We start from the raw sequence: 19,424 nt of genomic DNA, 5'->3' as shown, positions 1-19,424 counted from the left end.
ATTACGCCCATGATATTCGGGATCAAAATTCGGGGTATATTATAGTTATTGTGTTCAAACGTAATGACAACAAATACCATCGTTTCCCCCCCTCAACAATGTATAAAAGGGAAACAAATTCAATGTGAAGCGAAGATATCTAACCTGTAAACTATAACAGTTATGACTTAATGCTGCATTCAATTGAGAGTCGGAAATCGGCCATTCCGATTTGCTTGTCTACACCTCTGAGCTAAAACATGTATTTTATTGGCTCCATATACGCCTGCAGCAACTGTGCGTATGTTAACGCAGAGCAAAACCACGGAATACTTAAGATCGAGGCGTTAGGCGTTGTTTCTCAAATACAAAACCCATTAAAAAAGGGAACTTTGTTCGACACGGACGCCAGGTCCGATTCGAGTTTTTCCGAGTTGCGATCGAAATTGAATGCAACGTTAATATCAGAGCAGCGACGCCACCTTGTGGAGATCGCTCCCAGACTATCCAAGGACACAAATCGGGGTGTTTTATTATGTATTCAACGTAATCTCACAACGTGTGATAAATAATGTAACCGAACGGGAGGCTTTAACGTGCTCCTGTTGAACATCCAACCTCCTACTGGGGGGAAAGTGCAGAGGAAATTCGGGATCTCCTAGTATACCGCTCTGGCCCGAGTTTACCAACACCTATTACGGCGAAGGCAGCTCCATTCGAATGGGTTTTGGTTTTTTTTTTTTAACTTGAAACCGCGTCTAACGTCCACCCAACCTACTCCAGTTTCACGTGGGGTTCACGGTTTGAATTCACCACCACCCCCCGGGTCAGAGGCGACGTCGGGACTTGGAAGCGGGGACACGGCGACTCGGGCGTTCCCGGTTTCCGAGCTCGCGAACGCGGCACGACGGCGGCGAGCCTCACGTGACGCGCCGACGCCGCCGCGGCGTCACGTGATTTTCCTTCCAACATGGCCGCGAGTCCCGTCGCACGAAAACATCCTCGGGCGCCTGATTCCGCCGTTTGCTGACATTGCCGCAAACCAACCGGACCGGGGAGACGTCGCCCCCTTCTTTACGGAGTTATTATTATTATTATTATCATTATTATTATGGTTGTTGTTTTTCTCGAAAGCGCGACGCCCCGAGCTTCCGCGCTGGCGGCGGGATGCGGGTCGTGAGAGGTGAGCTGCTGTCGGGGCGCCGACTCCCGTCGCGCTGCCCGTTGTCCCGACATTTCCGTCGCAATCCCCACGGTTGTCGGGTTTGTTTTTTGTTTTTTTAGTCTCCCGCCCCCCCTCCGCGATCCGAACGTCGCGTCGTCCCCGCCGGGAAGCCGCAGCCGAAGCTAGTGCTGTCGCCCGAGGTTTAGCCTCCGTCACTTCCTGAGCGGCGGGTCCCCGGCGCGTCCCACCAACAGGTCGCCGCCGTCTCACGTTGTCTGGGGTTTGATTCCGTTGAACAAATATTGGGGAGTAAAAGTCCCGTTAGGCGGTCGTCATTTCATTATATACAGAAATATCCACTGTATTTATACTGTTGTTGCTGTATTATTTATTATATCGTCCTTGTATATGAAAATGTGCTTGGCCCGATTAAAAAAAGATAATAATAATTCTGATTCAGATTAAGCAGATTTCCCATCCGTCCATACCTTTCTTTTTGTCAAAATAGTCCCCCCCCCCCCCTTCATCAGAGGCAACAGTTCTGTTGTAAACCCCTAATTCTACAACTGAACCTGCACAATGTATAAAGGATCTTTTTTATATTAATCCTTTAAATCCTATTTCATAATACTTGAGAGACAAGGTTATTAAGTGTAAGTCTCTGATATCTGCAGACACCCCGGAATCCTCGACATCAGTCGGTCCGCCAAGCCGCCCGTGTTGACCGTTCCAATATTATTCACGCTAATGGGATGGTATTGGTATTTTGGGCCCCTGATGTATGTCTCTTGTGTTTTATGTAGATTGGCCATTGGCTAAGCCGGGGCCTCAAAACACATAGTTCTATTATTTTTTACACACAACTTTAGGGTTTAATTTGTAGGAACCGTGCTGTTAAAAATATTACGATTATGGAAGCAATTCTGTAGTTTTAATACTATTTGTGAAATATCATTTGCACCGCTTCTCTTAATTAGTGAGTGATGCCCTGTTCAATGACTGTTCTATCATGTGAGATGAGCTCTAATCTAAATGTACTGAGATGGTCACGTGATCATTGTCCATCTCTCTGTTTTAAAAAGGTCTTGGGTGAATCATTAAGAAAAGAACCAAGTCTGCTCTTGGAGTCTTTCATTTACAACTCAATGGACCTGCAACGTTGACACAGCCCGGCATATGTGGCTGGACAGTGTGTGACTCTCACCAGACATTGAAGTCTCACCATGGAGTGGCTGATGTCAACAGTTGAGAGGGATTTGGGGATCGATCGGCGGCAGCTTGGACCAGGATCCCGGCCCCAGGAACTTGTTGCCTTAGTCCCTACCCGTTGGGTGATGGGGCTTAGGGAAAATAGGATCATGCACTGTGCTCGCTTTGACAGCATCAGCGAGACAGAAATATGCATGTATCTACAGCGTTCCCAGGTTAAGTTGCCACATGGCTGGACACGAGTGTGTATTCAAGGTCTAAGGAAAAGTAAGCTCAGCTACACACTGGCCAGAGATCCATGCCATCAAGAAGGAGAAGCCACGTCGCAAGATTCTTACATAAAAACGATGCTGGGTGTATCGCAGCAGAATGTCAGGTACTGTGCCTACTTACCTTTTAAGTGCATGTGGAATTATTAGCAAACACTGGTATTCACATTTAATAATAACATTCACCATGAACAAAATAATATGTGTAATATGTTCTTATATCTGATGTGGGAAGTTTTAGGAGAGGTTTGACGTTCATAATTGTGAAAGCATCTGTCATTTTGAAAGGGAATTCATTAAGCAACTGTAGATTTTACAGTATTAGTCTTTATGAAACTAAAATTAAATGCTAATGTTGAACTTATTTAATTTGAATAGAATTTAAATGCAGAGCTTGTCCGACATATTGATCAATCATTGACCAAATTCTCTTCAATTGTTTTTCCAGGAACCTCTGGCATGAATCTCATCACAACTACGTGCAGCCGTACGCAGGTGCCACTGAGCAGATGCATGTTGCGGCTATTGATGCTGTGCGTCAAGCGCTCCAAAAGCTCTTCAATTCCTCGTTCATCTCAACTGAAAAAGTGTCACCATCCCTTTCTCCAGCTAGAGAGACTTCATCGTCATTTCCCAAACATGAGAGAGACCATTTGTGTCCCAATGTCCTCACTGCAGAGTGTCTTCTGGAGACAGCTGAGATGCTATATGTGGTCCTACCCTACAGTCAGTATTCACTCCATGACATTGTCTCCTACAGCCCTGCCAAGCTTGCCAACAGCCATGCCAAACTACTGTTCATCCTCTACCAGTTACTCATAGCTTTGCAAGCATGTCATGCAGCAGGGCTTTCTATTGGAGAGCTCTCATTGCATGACATAGCAGTAGATGAGCAGCTGTGCAGTCGCCTCAGGCTCAATCTGACCCATTATGAGGAGCTGGGGACAGAAATGGAGGCAGAGAGCTATGCTATGGGCAGACAAGTGCCAAAAAACATCCAACAATGGGGCAGAGAATGCATGAGTGGTATCAATAAGGCCTTATGTGCGGGCTGCTTTAATGAGCTCAAGGCCTTGGCCCTTGACTGGGTCCATGGTCGACTCAGTAACTTTCGCTACTTGATGGAACTAAACAGGTTAGCGGGGAGGAGACAAGGAGACCCAAACTATCATCCAGTGCTTCCCTGGGTGGTGGACTTCACTGTGCCATTCGGGAGGTTTCGTGATCTTAGGAGGTCAAAGTTCAGGCTTAACAAAGGAGATAAGCAGCTGGACTTCACTTATGAGATGACCAAAGAAGCTCTGGCAGCTGCAGGTGGAAATGTGGCAGGGGGGGCTGGTGTAGGTGGAGACCTGGCTGGCTCTGTTGGTGGTGGTGGGGTCGGACAGTCTGATCACCTCCATGTACCTCACCACATCTCAGATGTGCTCTCGGACATTACCTACTATGTCTACAAGGCTCGGCAAACACCCAAGTCGGTGTTGTGCAAACATGTGAGATCTCAGTGGGAGCCAAATGAATACCCGGCCAGTATGGAACGCATACAGAGTTGGACCCCAGATGAATGCATTCCAGAGTTTTTCACAGATCCTTCCATATTCCGTTCCATCCACCCTGACATGCCAGACCTTGACGTGCCTTCATGGTGCAACTCTTGTGAGGATTTTGTAGAGATCCACAGGCGGCTGCTGGAGAGCAGAGAGGTGTCCCAGCACCTGCATCACTGGATAGACCTAACCTTTGGATATAAGTTGTCAGGCAAAGAAGCTGTGAAGGCCAAGAATGTATGCCTGCACTTGGTTGACAACCACACCCATCTTACTAACTATGGTGTCGTTCAGCTATTTGATCACCCCCACCCTCCTCGTCAAGCTCCATACCAGTATGCCCCTCCGGAACCCCCACTTCTAGGCCTTGTCACTCTTAATGTGCCTTCTCTACAAATTCCTCTGCTGAACACCATGGCTGACACTGTGGATGGAATGGTTCCAGAGTCCACAGGGTGTGAATCCAGTGGCTGGACCATGTTAGATAGGGATGAAGAGCTTGAACAAGGTATGGAAGCTCTGGACTCATTGGCCTCGGTTGGCTCTTCTGGGGCTGCTGCCTCCTCCGTGCCACTGCCAAGCATCAATACAACTGGAGTGAAGATGGGAGGAGACAACACAGCCCTTATTCTGTCCCAGTCCCCAAGTTCATTCCCGGCAGAGAACACGGGCAGTGCTGCAAGTAGCCTGGGCCCTAGCCTTCGTAGCACCATGTTACAAAGAGGAAGCTCAAACAGAAAGCATGTAGAGGGAAATGTTACCCAGGCTGAAGATTTTAAGATCATTCTGCCGGAGGGATTTAACCCATTACAACCTCTTGAAGAATTGGAGAAATTGAACAACTTCCTGGTAAAGAGCCTGCATGCTGAAGTGTCTGATCTAGAGAAGTCTGACAAGGAGCGTTGGGAAAGAATGATTGTTGCTGAGTCTCTTCCTTCGCTAACAGAGCTGTACCAAAGGGACATGCAGGCTCTTGGTGTTGTTATTGCCGAAATATTTCACTCTTCTAAGCTGAGAGTTTTGAAACAAGGCACCCCACTGAGAGAGCGTTTCCAAGCTGTTATGAAGATGTGCTCTGCTGGCCTCCGTGATGTGCCACTGTCTCTGCATCATGCTCTTGAGACACTCCTACTGATTCAGAAGCACTCTGGAAAAGCAAATAACAAATTAACACATTGCCCGAGTAAACTGCTTTTTAAATATGACCCCATCTACGAGGGGCTCCCTCCCCCAAATCCATGCCAACTATTGAGCCCTATCATCACTCCCTTTCCTTTCCCCACATATTTTCCGGCACTTCACAAGTTCATTTTCTCCTACCATGTCAAGATGGAGACTACCTCTAGTCTTCAAGGGAGAGATGTAGTCTTTCACTTGTGGCAGCAGCTTGAAACCCTATTGCTTGGAAACATCAATGGTGAGGGTCTTGAGATTCTCTTGCCCTTTATTTTGTCCCTCATGCTTGAGGAGTCAACTGCTGTCTATGCTGCCTGGTACCTATTTGAGCCCATTGCCAGAGTTCTGGGTCCGAGAAATGCAACCAAGTTCTTGTTGAAGCCCTTGGTCAGTGTTTATGAGAACCCCCGTTGTCTGCGAGGGCGTTTCTATCTCTACACTGACTGTTTTGTTCTCCAGCTCATTGTAAGGCTTGGCCTTCAAGCTTTTCTCTCCAGCCTCTTACCGCATGTGCTACAGGTCATCACTGGCTTTGAGAGCTGCATTCCAGGCTCAGGAGTGGAAGCTGGTAAAGGGCTGAGAGGTGGGACTTGCCACCTAGGAGAAGAAGAGGAAGAGTTCCGGTGTGGTGATGGCCGGCCATCGTCAGGTTCTGTTAGTGGAAATGTCGGAAGTGGCAGCGCTGTCAGTGTTGGTGTAACCGGGGACACAGGGCTGGTGGACTACTCCTCAGGCATCAGTCTAAATGACCAGGTGTTCCTCACAGAGGGGGAAGACTTTCAAAATGGGTTTTATGTGAACAATGGCTCAGCAGCGACTTCAGCTGGAAAACAGCAAGGCCAGAACTCAACCGTGAAAGAACAAGATCAGGAGTCTCTGAGTGTGGGGAAGCTCAGTGATAAGAGCAGCGCTAGTGAGCTCTCCATTGGTGATGGAGACTCAACGCGGGATCGAGCCAGTCTCAAATCAGCCGACAGCAGCCAGGATCTGAAACAAGCCAGTGAGGGAGAGGAGGTAGGAGAGCTTGAGGAAGAGGAGACAACTGAGACTGAGGGGAAGGGGGTGACCGTACCTGATTTGGAGCCTACTCTTTCCGGTTGCACAGAAGAAACGGTTGCCACTCTCGAGGGAGAGTTTTTGAGCGGGATGACACTTGAAGGGTCCGAGAAAGGATTAGTGGGAGAAGAGGAAGATGATTCGATGGAAGACTCTGAGGAGAAGGAGCAAAAGATTCTACTCGGTGAGTTAGGGAGGAAAGTTGGTTATATCAGGCATTTCTACTCATTTATAAACAAATGTATAATAATGTATCATTTTTTATTTGCGCACCTAGACACAGTTTGCAAGACCGTTAGATGGCTGTCTGCGAAGCTTGGTCCAACAGTGACTTCTCGATATGTGGCCAGAAATCTTCTTAGACTGCTCACAACCTGCTATGTTGGTGAGAAAGTGTTCTAATCATTAAATTGTAGTAATTGCAAAAAATTGTCAAACATTAAAATTTCACCTCTACATTTTTAGATGTACACTAATATTCAAGTAAACATGCACTGACTGTAATTACAAATAGGTAAATTGTAAATTATTTTTTTTTTCTTTCACTCATTTTCCTAAAACCAAGGGCCTGAGAAGCACCAGTTTGTGGCCCCTGCACCCGAGGAGAGCAATGTAGAGAGTGTGGCAATGGGCAGTGTGTATGAAAAGAGACCGGTGGTTGGAGATCAGACAGCAGAGCCTGTTCTGGACTGCCTTCTCTACATAGCCCACCTTTATGGAGAGCCTGTACTCACATACCAGTACTTGCCGTACATTGGCTACTTGGTAAGAAAAATGCATATAAGTAGCAAGTACATAAAAACAGTTAAAAAATTAAAGCTTAACCTCAACGAAGGGATTTAATATTCTCCTGCAAATGCTCCCCAGGTGTCTCCCCCATCGTCCCTGCGTCTCAACACACGGAAGGAGGCAGGTCTGCTTGGGGCTGTGGTGCTCACCCAGAAGATCATTGTCTTTCTCTCTGACACTACTCTCATGGACATGCTGATGAAGATCAACCAGGATGTACTGCTCCCCCTGCTGGACCTTCTCACAACCCCCCAAATGGGGTAAAAACATGCACACAGAGATTTGCACGATAGAACGTGCTTGACCTTCAGATGACACAGCGCCATTAGACCAATTCATAGCCAACTATATACAATAGCCAAATGTGACGTTCTCAATTTCTCTTCTGTTCAGGTCCTTAAAAAAAGGTCAGTTTTACATGTAAGAGGCATTAAATTAGGATTTATGAGGTCTCTACATACATATTTTAGTGTTTTTAGTATTTTATTTTTTGTCTTTTTTGCCTGTCTGAAGATCTGAGGAAAACAATTATTACAACAGTTCTTACAATCATCATGTTTGCTCTGCCCCGTACCAAATATATAGTACTAACTTTTGTACTTTCCTGTAATACTTAATAATAAGACGGAGCTGTGTCCAAATATCCGTGGGGAAGGGAATTTGAATTTACCTTTTGTTATTTGAACTGCATTTGAATTGTGAGAGGAAAGGGTGCTGTATTGAATCTGCCAATCACCTTCTCTTTACTTGTATATTTACTTCCATGCCCAGGTTTCCCAGCGGGGTGCAGACTCGCTCTGCCGTGTGCCTCAAGACGCTAAGTCTTATGGCTCTCATCTGTCTCCGCATTGGCAGAGAGATGGTGCAGCAGCATATGGCTGACACCCTGCGGCAGTTTTTCACTGTCTTCTCTCTTCTGAACTGTCTGCAGCCACAGGTACACACACACACGCTCGCTCGCTACATCGGGCACATACCGAGTGCCAGGCGGTGCGTCAACACAAACTTTAGTTATTTAGTCTTAAAAAACTGAGATGGAGTTTGGCAGAGAACTAGGCATTCAAAAACATACGTTTGTGGGCGTGTGTTTGTACATCTCAACAATCAAAAGCCCACAGCCATGAAAAGGATAGAGTACTGAATTACCTTACTGTTGATTCAGTATAATTCTATATGTATGAAAGACTAATGAAGGCTGCTTTTTTCCAGAGATGTCAGAGTACGTTAAACAAAGCCTTAACTTGGCTACAATAAAAATTGTATTGTCTGTTCTATTAAGGTATGTCAGTGCACCATTACAATGTATGGTTACTTCACAGCTGGTGTCTATACCGATGCACTGATGTTTATAAACGGAGGAGCATACCAATATTAATGCTTTGATCCACTCCTGTGTTTAAACTGCCATGAAACCTCTATGAAAAAGGTCCATTGGAACACGTTATCTGAATCAGGTGCCTTGTGTGGTGGCATGAGAGACAATTTACGGAGCAATGTGAAATGCGCATCACCTCTGACCAGTTTGCTTTTACTGCAGTTGGAGAGTGCCCCTCGCAGGGTTGTCGGAGAAGTAACTGTGGTGGATGTTTGCACCTCTGACGGGTCCAATGTGACTTATGAGTTGGGGGTGCTGGAGGAACTGCAGACTGTATTTAACTCTGAGATGGCCTATGCTTCCTACATTCCCTTCTACTGCCTTATAGGTAAGAAAAACACAGTCTCAGGGTGTCTGTAGGTCCTTTACAAATTAAATATGAATACAAGAGGTGATTTGTTCAAAAATAAGTCTTAAATCTAAAATTTGCCTCAAAAAGGTCTTGAAAAGTATTATAGTAGTATATTATAATCTTAAAGCTCCGATACCTGCAGACACCCTGTCGTCCTTTACTGTTTTAAATAAATGTAATCGTGCCACTTGTTTAAATCAGCTTCAGTGTAACTTTGCATACACCTGCTATATTATAGGTGACGTTGCAATCCGAAAACTGGTTCCCAACCATGAGTTAGTTTGGAGGTTGGCCCAGTCCTACCAAGAGAGTGTGAGCCCTTGCAGTCCAGAGGGAAACCCGATGGCAGCATCCACGGCAGAGCCTCCGCCCTCCTGCATGGGTGGACAAGTAGCTTACAGCCATTTCCCTGGCCCCTCTACCACCTCCACCCCTCTGGGATCGGACATCGTCCCTGAGTCTGGTACCTTTGGTAGCCACCTGGTAGGAAACCGCATCCAGGTGTCCCGTGACGCTGAGTACAGCAGTAGTCCCAACCTGGCTTCAGTGGACTCCTGGGGTCGCTCCCACAGCAGCCATGCTGCCCCTATTGTCACCAGCGCCTCCACCTACACCGCGCAATCAATTGGTGCACCATTCTCTTCATTTTCCACTTCCTGGGTGACGGGCCCAGCGCCAGAGGACAGTGCCCTGAAGCAGGAGCTGCCTCGCAGTGGACGCTCGCTGCAGGGCAACTGGCTCGCCTATTGGCAATATGAAATTGGCCTCAACCAGCAGGACCCACATTTCCACTTCCACCAGATACGGCTGCAGAACTTCCTGGGCCACACGGGCACTGTCAAGTGTCTGGCGCCATTGGCCGGAGAGAATTACTTCCTCTCTGGGAGTAAAGACAAAACGGTGAGGCTTTGGCCTCTTTATAACCACGGTGATGGAACCAGGGAGGTGGAGGCCCGGCTGACCTACACGGACCACCGGAAATCCGTGTTCTACGTTGGACAGCTGGAGACATCGCAGGAGGTGGTCAGCTGTGACGGTACTATTCACCTGTGGGACCAGTACACAGGTGAGGGATCAAGCACATAACAAGTTTGGATCAGTAAAAATATAATGAGTTTATGTCACATGGTATACAAATAGCGTGAAGTGTTTTATTTTTTATTTTTTATTTCATACTGTAATTACATTTTGAATTTCTGAGTCTTGTTGGTACATTGAAGGAGGCTGTTGCTGAAAAATTTGCTCCTCTCCTCTCTTATGCAAATTACAGTGAAATATAGGTTTAATCAAAGTGGCAATCCATACTGTTGTCTGTGACTGGATTACATTGAAAATCCTAGAATTTCATTCGAAACTGCTACGATTTTTCCCAAATCCGGCTTTACCCTCGATCACTCTAACAGTCACTTTTCTATGAAGTTTGTCAAATTCAGCACAGCTTCACTTTTTGCGTCCCTGATCTTTGCGTTCTTGCTCGGAAAGGTGAAAACGTCAACCTATGATTGAAATACATATAGAAAAGCACATGAATAACTCTTTATTATGAAGTGCCAGCTCAATATGTAATATGAAATACGGGATTTATTTTGCCACAGCAGCTTTTGTGTGTGCACTGCAGCCCGTGTTATGTTCTCTGTGTGCAGGGAAGCAAATCCGCTCATATGAAGCGCTGGACGGGAAGAACCCCATCACAGCCGTCACTACCATGCCAGCGCCACATTGCAGTGTTGTCTTTGGCAGTGCAGATTCTGTCCTGCGCTTCATTGATCCGCGCAAATCCGGACTGCAGGTAGCCGTGGTGAAGTGTTGACACGCGTCACACGTTTTGTGGATGAGGCCTTTCAGACCTCCTTCTCATGACATCTACTGATTATCAGTTGTCGGTGTACCTAGAGATGCTGCTTGCATTGGTAAGTCCCGGGCTTAAAGCGATCCATCATCTCTTTGCTTTTGCAGCATGAGTTCCGTCTGGCGTACAACAATGTGAGTGCCGGGCTGATCCGCTACCTGGTGGTGAGCCCCGGTGGGCGCTCGGTGGCGGCAGGCTTCTCTTCTGGCTTCATCGTCCTGCTTGACGCACGCACAGGCCTGGTTCTGAGGGGCTGGCCAGCTCACGAGGGGGACATCCTCCAGATGAAGGTGTGCAAGAGTCCAAGTGTGCTTCGGTTTGTGTTCACCGCAAGAAATGTCCCGAAGTTAATTTATTAATGAATGTACTTATTTGGTATCGCCTCAAACGAACAATGTTAAACGTTGAAACAACTGCTCCAGCCAACATATTGGGCTCTCTAATATAAGGACTGAATTTTTTTCTTAGGTCTTGCCTGGTATGAATCTCAATGATATTGATATTGATTTTTTTTTATATTAGAGTATATTAATGTTTTCTTCTTCGCCATTTTTCTTACCATTTGGTGACTACATGAATTAGGACTGAATCAGCAAAAGTGAGTCTTCCACCAAAATATTTCAGGCATCATATTTGTTGGTAATCAGCTAGTTTAAAAATATTTTTCATATAGATACTAAAAAACGTGATTTGCGAGACAGAAGGATAGGAGAACTGGACACCCACAAACAATGCATAGAGACTCCCACATCTGGTCTTATCTTGAAATGTAAAGAGCTTTAGATCAATGCAAACATTAACAAATATTATACTGCAAGCTAAGACGGTGTGTGTGAGTATTGTTTTTACTATATGAACAGAGCTTGTTGGTGCAGCTTGGTGGAATTGGTTTCTGAGATCTGGAATTATTGGGCTATGAGGCACAAAGTACACCAGAGGGAGTTGAGCTCCAATAAAAAAGGAATTCCTGACATTCCCATTCCTTTTCCTCCTACTGATACTGGAGTCACACTCTGCCATTATGCAGTTAAAGTGACCGATTAGGTCTAATTGGCTACACAATAGGTTGCACATGGTAGTTTGATTGCACTCTTTATCAATTTTCTTTTCTATTGTTTCAAAATATTGCATTTGATGAAACATTAATGAGCAAAATTGCCTCTCATATACGCCATTAAAAAAACAAAATACGACACTGTATTGGGGAAGTGACTGTAAATAAAGTTATAATTTAGGCTTATGGAAGCTGCAGCAGAGCAGTGCCTTTCTCAATAGCGAAAGCATCCAGCTGGATTGTGCTATGAAACAGTTATAAAGGATGAGAACCAGCATTTTAATAAGGCCTGGGTTGAAAAATTGCAAACAAATCCTTTACCTGTTAACTGTTTTTTTTGTAACTTAAGTAAACCTGTGAAGTTAAGCAAGCTTGTCGATGAATATCTCACTTACGTTCCCAAACTCAACTTCCCACACCTTAAACTGCCCCCGGAATTTGTGCCAAAAGGGAGAGACAATCAACCTTAAGGCGTGACTTCATAGAAGACAAGATATTTGCAAAAAAAGAGGGTGTGATGAAACCAGCTTGTACATGGAAAAGCCTTCAGTGCCTCTGGCTTCAAAATTCATCATTGCCAACCAATCAATTGAGCATAGACTCTGGATTTTTTATTTGTTTATAAAGGGACTCTATTTAGTACTGTTCTTACACAAATGCGACTGTTGCATCAGCTCCTTTCCCCATTACTGTGTTTTGGTTCAGTGGAAATACAGATTTGGGAGGTCGCTCTGGAATCTCAAGCACTCACGTGATAAGCAACAGTTGAAGAATATTTGTAGTGCAGAGGTTTTATTTTGACTTTACGAAAGGCGGTAAGTCAGATTTAGGTATTGAGAGCGTGGTGGGTGATGAAAGTTCTCAGAAAGCTGTAGTGGGTAGTCAACAAAGTACACGAGCTGAGCAAACTTTATTTAACCCTGATTTTCGGGGGGGTCAAGGCTCATGTCTCTAGTTTTAAAAGCACAGGTTTAGGCAAATATGGACATAAGTTACTCATTAGAAAAACCTTGGCATTTTTGATTGGCACGTACATATGACCCAGGCTGCCCAATGACTACATTCAGCTCCTCTCTGTGTTCTGCCCACCGATGGTTTGAGGTAGAAAAGTATTTGAACTGGAAATATCTTTAATTGCATCGTTTAAAAGATGAATTGGTTCTAAACAACAGCAAACAAATACAAACCCAGGCCTGACTTCTTTCTGAAGCCTGTGCGTTTAAGCTTCCCTTTCGGTGAACTTCCTTCCTCGGGGGTGGGGGGGTGTGTTTCTTAACTTTCAGGCGGCGGAAGGAAACCTTGTCATCAGCTCCTCCACAGACTACACCCTCACGGTCTGGAAAGACCTGGAGCAGAAGCCCCTGCGCCTGTACAAGTCGCCGTCCGAGCCCATCCACGCCTTCGACCTCTACGGTTCGGAGATCGTGACCGGGACCGTGGGCAACAAGATAGGGGTGTACTCCATGGCCGACATCTCCCTCAGCCCCCTCAGCAGCACCAAGCTCAGCTCCGAGAACTTCCGCGGCACGCTCACGAGCCTGGGGGTGCTGCCGACCAAGAGGCTCTTGCTCCTGGGCTCCGAGAACGGTGCCATCCGCTTATTAGCTTAGGTTGAAGCACTGGCTCCCGGCCACGGCACGCACTCTGCCATTGACCTCGAAAGCGTTCTAACAAAGGGAGCCGGATTTCTGGAGTGCCCTCTCCGCCACTCTGTGTGGGATCTAGGCCAATGTACTTATATGAAGCAAGCTGCCAATCCCTCAAATGTTTTTGTTTTAGTTTTAATGAATAAAGCAGCACTCGTACAGTATGAGCTTCTTCCCTAAAGAACCTCGCTGCTTTCGCCGAAGGCACTGACCAAATTGGTAGACGGGAGGATTTCTGTTCCACCCTATTGAGATTTATTGCTGCACAGCAAATCATGTTTTGTTCTTAAAGACACCTCGCATATAGATATATAGATCTTATATTATATAAAAGTCTTATGTTTGACAAGGTCATTAATTGTTTTTGAGAGAATGGATCTGAAGAGCCGCTCAGGAAGGTGGAATCAAAACAAGGTTCTTCTCACGTAGTGTTTACACTTTCCAAATGTATGATGTATACCAACGCCAAAAATACATTCACGTCACCCTTTGTCTCCCTCGGTGTTTGACCATATAATGCACCCAATGCACTGATGAAACTATGCAAGATTTGTAGATCAATCTTTTTTTTTTCGTTTGTATTATACTTTTTTGGTAACGACGCGTTCCATGTTACGACTTTTTTATAAATCATGAACATAATACTCCAGAAGTCTGTTTCATGTGACAAGTTTTAAACAATTCTCTTGGCTATAGATATCTAGATATAGATGTTGATTAAGATAAATAACGATGCACAACCTTAATCCTTCTGCACAATTATGGCCTCAATTATCGCTTATAGATTCTTACTCAGATTTTAATGCCGAATAGGTTTTTTGTTTTTCTTTAGGTTTTTTTTTTAACCACTAATAAATTACTTGAAGTTGCTTTGACAAAGTCTAAGCTGTGTTTTCGGACAGTAACGTTTGGATGTCATGATTCATAACCGATGAAGAGAAAGAAAATGTTACTTGGATTGTGTTGGATGTCCCACCGAGGTATCCATAGCCAGCTACAACAGACTTGTATCATAACATTTCTATATAACTTCACCTACATGATATGTTCAGAGAGATGTAGCTAGTCATGAATTACTAAACAATATGAATTCGTAGATTACCTTGCTTCTGATTGTCTATTGCAAATGCATATCGAAAGATATATCCCCGAATGCAGAGTCATTTTAAACATTTTCCAATGTACAAGTGTTTTTCCCATCATCGCTCCTGTTCCCCAGTGATTATAATGCTTATAATCTCGAGGACATGATTGAAACGTCTTGTCCCTTTTCTGTTTGTATTGCTGTCCAATGCTAAACACGCAATGTTTCCCGCTTTGTGTTATAAACAATGAGTCATTTTCCCAAAGATCAAAAAAATGTTCAACGATCTGTTTGTTTTGCAAAACCGACGTTTAGGGAAACTTCGCTATTGAGTCAACGTTCAAAACTTGATAATCAGCTCAAATCGATCCATCTTTTTGGAAATTTTTGAATGAAGAAAAATACCTTGCATTTATTTATTAACTTGTTTAATAATAAAAAAAAATACTGCTACTGCTGTTACTTCTGCTCCGACTGTGTTTTCTGAACCAGATACATCTCTCTCACTAACCTTGTCTTCAGATGTTGCCTAAGAACAAGTGGTTCAAGCTCTGATTGGACAAAGTCCGTTTTTTGTTTGCAAAGGGGTCTTTGACAGTTCTGTCAGCCGTCTAAAAATGACCTCTACATAGTATCCGACGGAAAGTGAACTATTCTCACCCACTGAGCTTTTATTTTTGTTTTATACGGCTAGTCTCGACACAATCCTTTCCATTCTTAACTGTTTTCTGATCAAGGAGCCGTTTTAATTTAGCGGACACCGTCCCGTGTCAGATATCTTATGTTCGTCCACGCAATTGGGAAATGTGAAGTATCCACACTTTTGCAATCAAACCGCCGTCATGTTGCCTCATGTTCTGTTTTGTCATGACATTATCTTCTGTCCATTGTGATAATGAGGATTAGTCGTGGTAAAGAGATTTACAAACAAATAGGCTTGGATGAGGCCCCAATCAATATGAGTTGATATTTAACTGTTCACTGAGCAAGTGCCAATCTTCTACACTTGGATTTCTGTCATTCACATTGGCATAGTCTGTTTTTTTTAGACAAGATACAAGTTTAATCTAATTAAATATTTCAGGTAAGACAAAAACCTTTTTTTTTTTACACTATTGTAATTGCTTGAGCATATCTGAATTGTAATATGTTTGAATGTAAGCATGTTTGTATTTTTGACTGTCGTCGGAGAATTTGTTTGGGTACAACTATTATTTTTGATTCAAACTTGAACTTACGGGCCGATCTGTTGTTGTCCTTTTGTTTGTTTTTTTATCTTGAGTCCTGGCTCCGAAACTGCAGGTTTTTAATGTGTTTTTCCCCCTTATTTCCTTATATGAGAGCGCTTTGTAATTGCATACTTCTAAATCGATAGCACACAGTTTAATTTCATTGGAGTAAACCCGAGATGTCTTTTGTGTGGCTGTGGCTTCTGTGTTTTAGGTGTATTACCAGTTTATTCTGGTGTCTTTAAACAAAGGAGACCAGGCAACGGGACACAGTCGACAACAAAGCAAATAAATATCGTGAACTATGCAGGTGAGAATGTGTTTGATGTCGGGATGAGCTGGTAGATATTTTTGAAAATGATTTTGACAGCAGTGTATTATTGCAGTAACAGCGGGCCCGACGGTTATGCAGTTAGTGTATTTATCTTCCTTTTGCTTCAGGCACGCTGTAGGAATATGGACCTTCATCTGGCACTCCTGTTGATCTGTCTCAGCTTTGGAGAAATTGCTGTAAGGCACTCAGTTAATGTTAAGCATTATTCACCTTTTTCTCCATTACATCGATTTGTGCCAGAGCGGTATAAAATGCGATATTGTACACCCAGTTTCTTTCTTCCAGAATGCTGAGGCGGCTGACGATGACTCAATTCCCCTGGTGCCTCTTATTCCTCTGACACCCAGCCGTCCCATAGAGGTTACAGGCAAAGCTGGGAAGTTTTTATTATGTTTAATTGGCTTGTTATGGCATTCTTTTACTCGGCGTCCTTGTTGCGTTAACTCCAGGATATGGATCTAGGTACACTGCGGCCGCCAAACGCAAGTACGACGCAGGATCCCCAAGTGCCCACCGCCACGACCACTGAAGAGGACAATGGGGGATCGTCAGACGAAGAGCTGGATGGAGACTGCAAATCTGTCGGCCGGAGCCCCGCTTCCCTGAAATCCGTCGCCCGTGCCATACAGAGGATAGGCATGGAGCTCCTGCAGAACTTGAAACCGGTGCCGGCAGAACCCAACGTGATCATCTCTCCGCTCAGCATATCGCTAGCTCTCGCCCAGCTGGCTCTGGGTACGGACCCTCCACCGCAGCCTTCGCGCCGGATTCCTCCAATCTGATTTTGCGTTGTCGCCCTGTAATTGTGCTCAGGTGCGTGGTGCGTTTCTCTCCCTCCCAGGGGCAGCGAACGAGACTGAGGAGCTTCTGATGAATCACCTCCACGCAAACGCTCTCCCTTGTTACCACGAGTCCTTGCGTAATGTTTTGGTGCAGCTCAAGAACAACGACTTGCAAATTGCCACACGGATCTACCTGCGGCAAGGTAGTCCGAATAGACATTGAACGTTGCTTTGCGTTCATTTGGAACTTGGCTCCTTTTGTCCTCCTTACCAGTCCCATCGGAGCGTTTTCAAACGAGTGAACGGCAGATAATTGGAGCCCCTCTAAAAAAAAAAAATTCCCAACAAATTCTGAGTCAGAAAAAAGTTGTGTTGTGAGTGTGACGCAAGCCGATGTGCGTTTCAGGGTTTGAACCTAAGCGACAGTTTGTTCGGGAGTCCCAGCGGCTTTATGACTCCGAGCCGGTGGTGTTGGAAGGCCTGCAACAGATAAATGAATGGGTCGACAAGGCGACGAATGGAAAGATGACCGACTTCCTGTCCTCCCTGCCGCCCAATCTGCTCCTGATGCTCATCAACGCTGTCCACTTTAAAGGTGAATGAGAGTGATTCTCCTAAAATGAAGTCGTCATGGGGTTCCACACCGTTGTGTTTACTGAGAACGGTTCACAATGGTCTGCTAAAACATTGAGGTCGGCACGGCTCATTTATATTTCTAGTGCGTTGCCGTTTCGCTCTTTAGAGAAAATGGGAAATATCTCCTGTCCTTGCCCCCAACAGGAGAATGGAGAGCTCGCTTTGACCCGCGCTTCACCACCAAAGGTGTGTTTTACATTGATGAGAGCCAAATGGTTGATGTTGAAATGATGGAAGGAGCCAAGCACCCCCTGAGCCTGTTAACTGACAATGAGCTAGAAGCCCAGGTTTGTTTTGATCATTCTGCTCATTTTCACTTGATACTTTCCTCCAAAAGTGACAACAACAACTTCAATAGATTCACATTATTTCCACATTTTCACGACTACACATGAAAGTGCCAAGCAATACTAACTTTGGCGAAAGCGAATCATTATTTCTGGTAATATTCATGTTATTATTCCTGCACACACAGGTGGCCCAGTTCAGATTCCAGAAGTCCATGAGCTTGATAGTTGTCATGCCGACGTCTGGTCAGCTCAACGTGTCAACACTTGCAACGAAGCTGAATATCTCAGACTTGTATGATCGTCTGCCGAAGGAAAAAGCTGTGCAAGTCAAAGTTCCCAAGTTTAAAATGGAATACACCCAGGAACTGCAGGATGTCTTTACTAACTTGGGTAAGATTTCTCTACCGCCTGCAGACAGTAGGTTTGTGTGAGGGCCACATTTGCGCGTAATTCTACTGAAACAAAGTGTAATCATCTCTACCCCCCCCCCCCGGTTCTTCATTCTCCGCAGGTCTGGGCCAGATGTTTTCTCACCCCAACCTTGCTGAGATTGCCGACGGCCCCCTGCTGGTGTCCAGTGTGATGCACAAGTCCAGCATGGAGCTCAATGAGGACGGTGCAGAGGCTGCAGCAGCAACCACTGTGGCCATCTCTCGGGCATCCAACCCCATCTTCCATCTCAATCAACCTTTCTTCTTTGCCCTGATGGACGATATGACCCAAGTACCCATCTTCATGGGCATCGTCACCAACCCTAGTCCCGGAGCTCCCATTCTTCAAAGCAGAGAACCCGGAAACAAAGACAAAGTGGGATTCCCCATTGACAAAAATTCTTTTGAAAGCCCGCCCAAGTAGGAACTCTGACCCGCACCCTTGTCCAAGAATAATCCAAGACCGGGAAGGAGATGGTGTGATCAGTGTACACATCTCAACAGTAGTATAACATTAGCTGGATCAAATGAAACCAAACAGATGCAACATCTCTCAAATAAAGACTATGAGGAGTCCAGCATCGCTTGTGAAGGCCTGCTTCTTGTCAATGACCATGTTTTGTGCTGAAGAAGACATGCCAAGCTCAAGCAAATGACTTTTTAATTTCATCATAAAATACACACGTGGTTTACAGATATTGTAAAATATTGTCATTTATTTTTACAACAATAAAATCATTAGTCGGTGTTCATCTTTTCATGAAAATCACAAATCAGTGTTCGTCTTTTGATTTGCTTGGAAAAGATCTAGGAAATGGCATATGAATGATAAAGGAGGTTTTCCTGTATCACAAAATTTAAATAGCCAGTGTCTGATTCTTATGAGGCACTTTCTAAGCAGAATATACTTTAATTGAGTAAAATCATCCTCTTCGAAAAGTGATTCTATGCTCTCCCAGTTTTTATTTGCTTTCTTTGACAGGAAATACTTCTTCATCGCCAACGAGAGAACGAAGAACAATGTCCAAGTGAGTTGGTCATATGAAATTAAGGGCGTAACTATTCATTATTATTTTCATAATTAATTTTTTTTTTTTTTTTTGAATATTTCATCTCCATTTAAAAAAATACACCATAAAGGTGCAGTGTAACAAGGTTCAAAAGTCAATCCT

The 19,424-nt window shown here is 44.7% G+C and overlaps 2 protein-coding genes across 2 annotated transcripts; both read left to right on the top strand.

Moving 5' to 3' along the window:
- Window positions 1-2,367: 2,367 nt before the first annotated feature.
- On the top strand, window positions 2,368-14,996 carry wdr81 (WD repeat domain 81; the record flags this gene model as incomplete). The annotated part of the gene is made up of 11 exons (XM_080007117.1): window positions 2,368-2,729; window positions 3,071-6,585; window positions 6,679-6,786; window positions 6,967-7,166; window positions 7,269-7,450; window positions 7,962-8,127; window positions 8,728-8,893; window positions 9,156-9,983; window positions 10,561-10,706; window positions 10,874-11,056; window positions 13,104-14,996. 11 exons carry the CDS (start codon window positions 2,368-2,370, stop codon window positions 13,428-13,430), a joined length of 6,183 nt encoding a protein of 2,060 aa, XP_079863243.1. The 3' UTR covers window positions 13,431-14,996.
- A 1,087-nt stretch (window positions 14,997-16,083) lies between these two features.
- Window positions 16,084-18,676, top strand: serpinf2b (serpin peptidase inhibitor, clade F (alpha-2 antiplasmin, pigment epithelium derived factor), member 2b; the record flags this gene model as incomplete). The annotated part of the gene is made up of 8 exons (XM_080006692.1): window positions 16,084-16,089; window positions 16,399-16,473; window positions 16,563-16,848; window positions 16,955-17,098; window positions 17,302-17,490; window positions 17,676-17,818; window positions 18,007-18,211; window positions 18,333-18,676. The coding sequence occupies 8 exons, from the start codon at window positions 16,084-16,086 to the stop codon at window positions 18,674-18,676; spliced, it is 1,392 nt and encodes a 463-aa protein (XP_079862818.1).
- Between the last annotated feature and the right edge of the window lie 748 nt (window positions 18,677-19,424).

The sequence above is a fragment of the Zeus faber genome (genome assembly GCF_960531495.2).
Source record: "Zeus faber genome assembly, chromosome: 9".
NCBI classification, from domain to species: Eukaryota; Metazoa; Chordata; class Actinopteri; order Zeiformes; family Zeidae; genus Zeus; species Zeus faber.
Note: the sequence above shows the minus strand (reverse complement) of the source record. Positions and strands in the feature narration are given on the sequence as shown.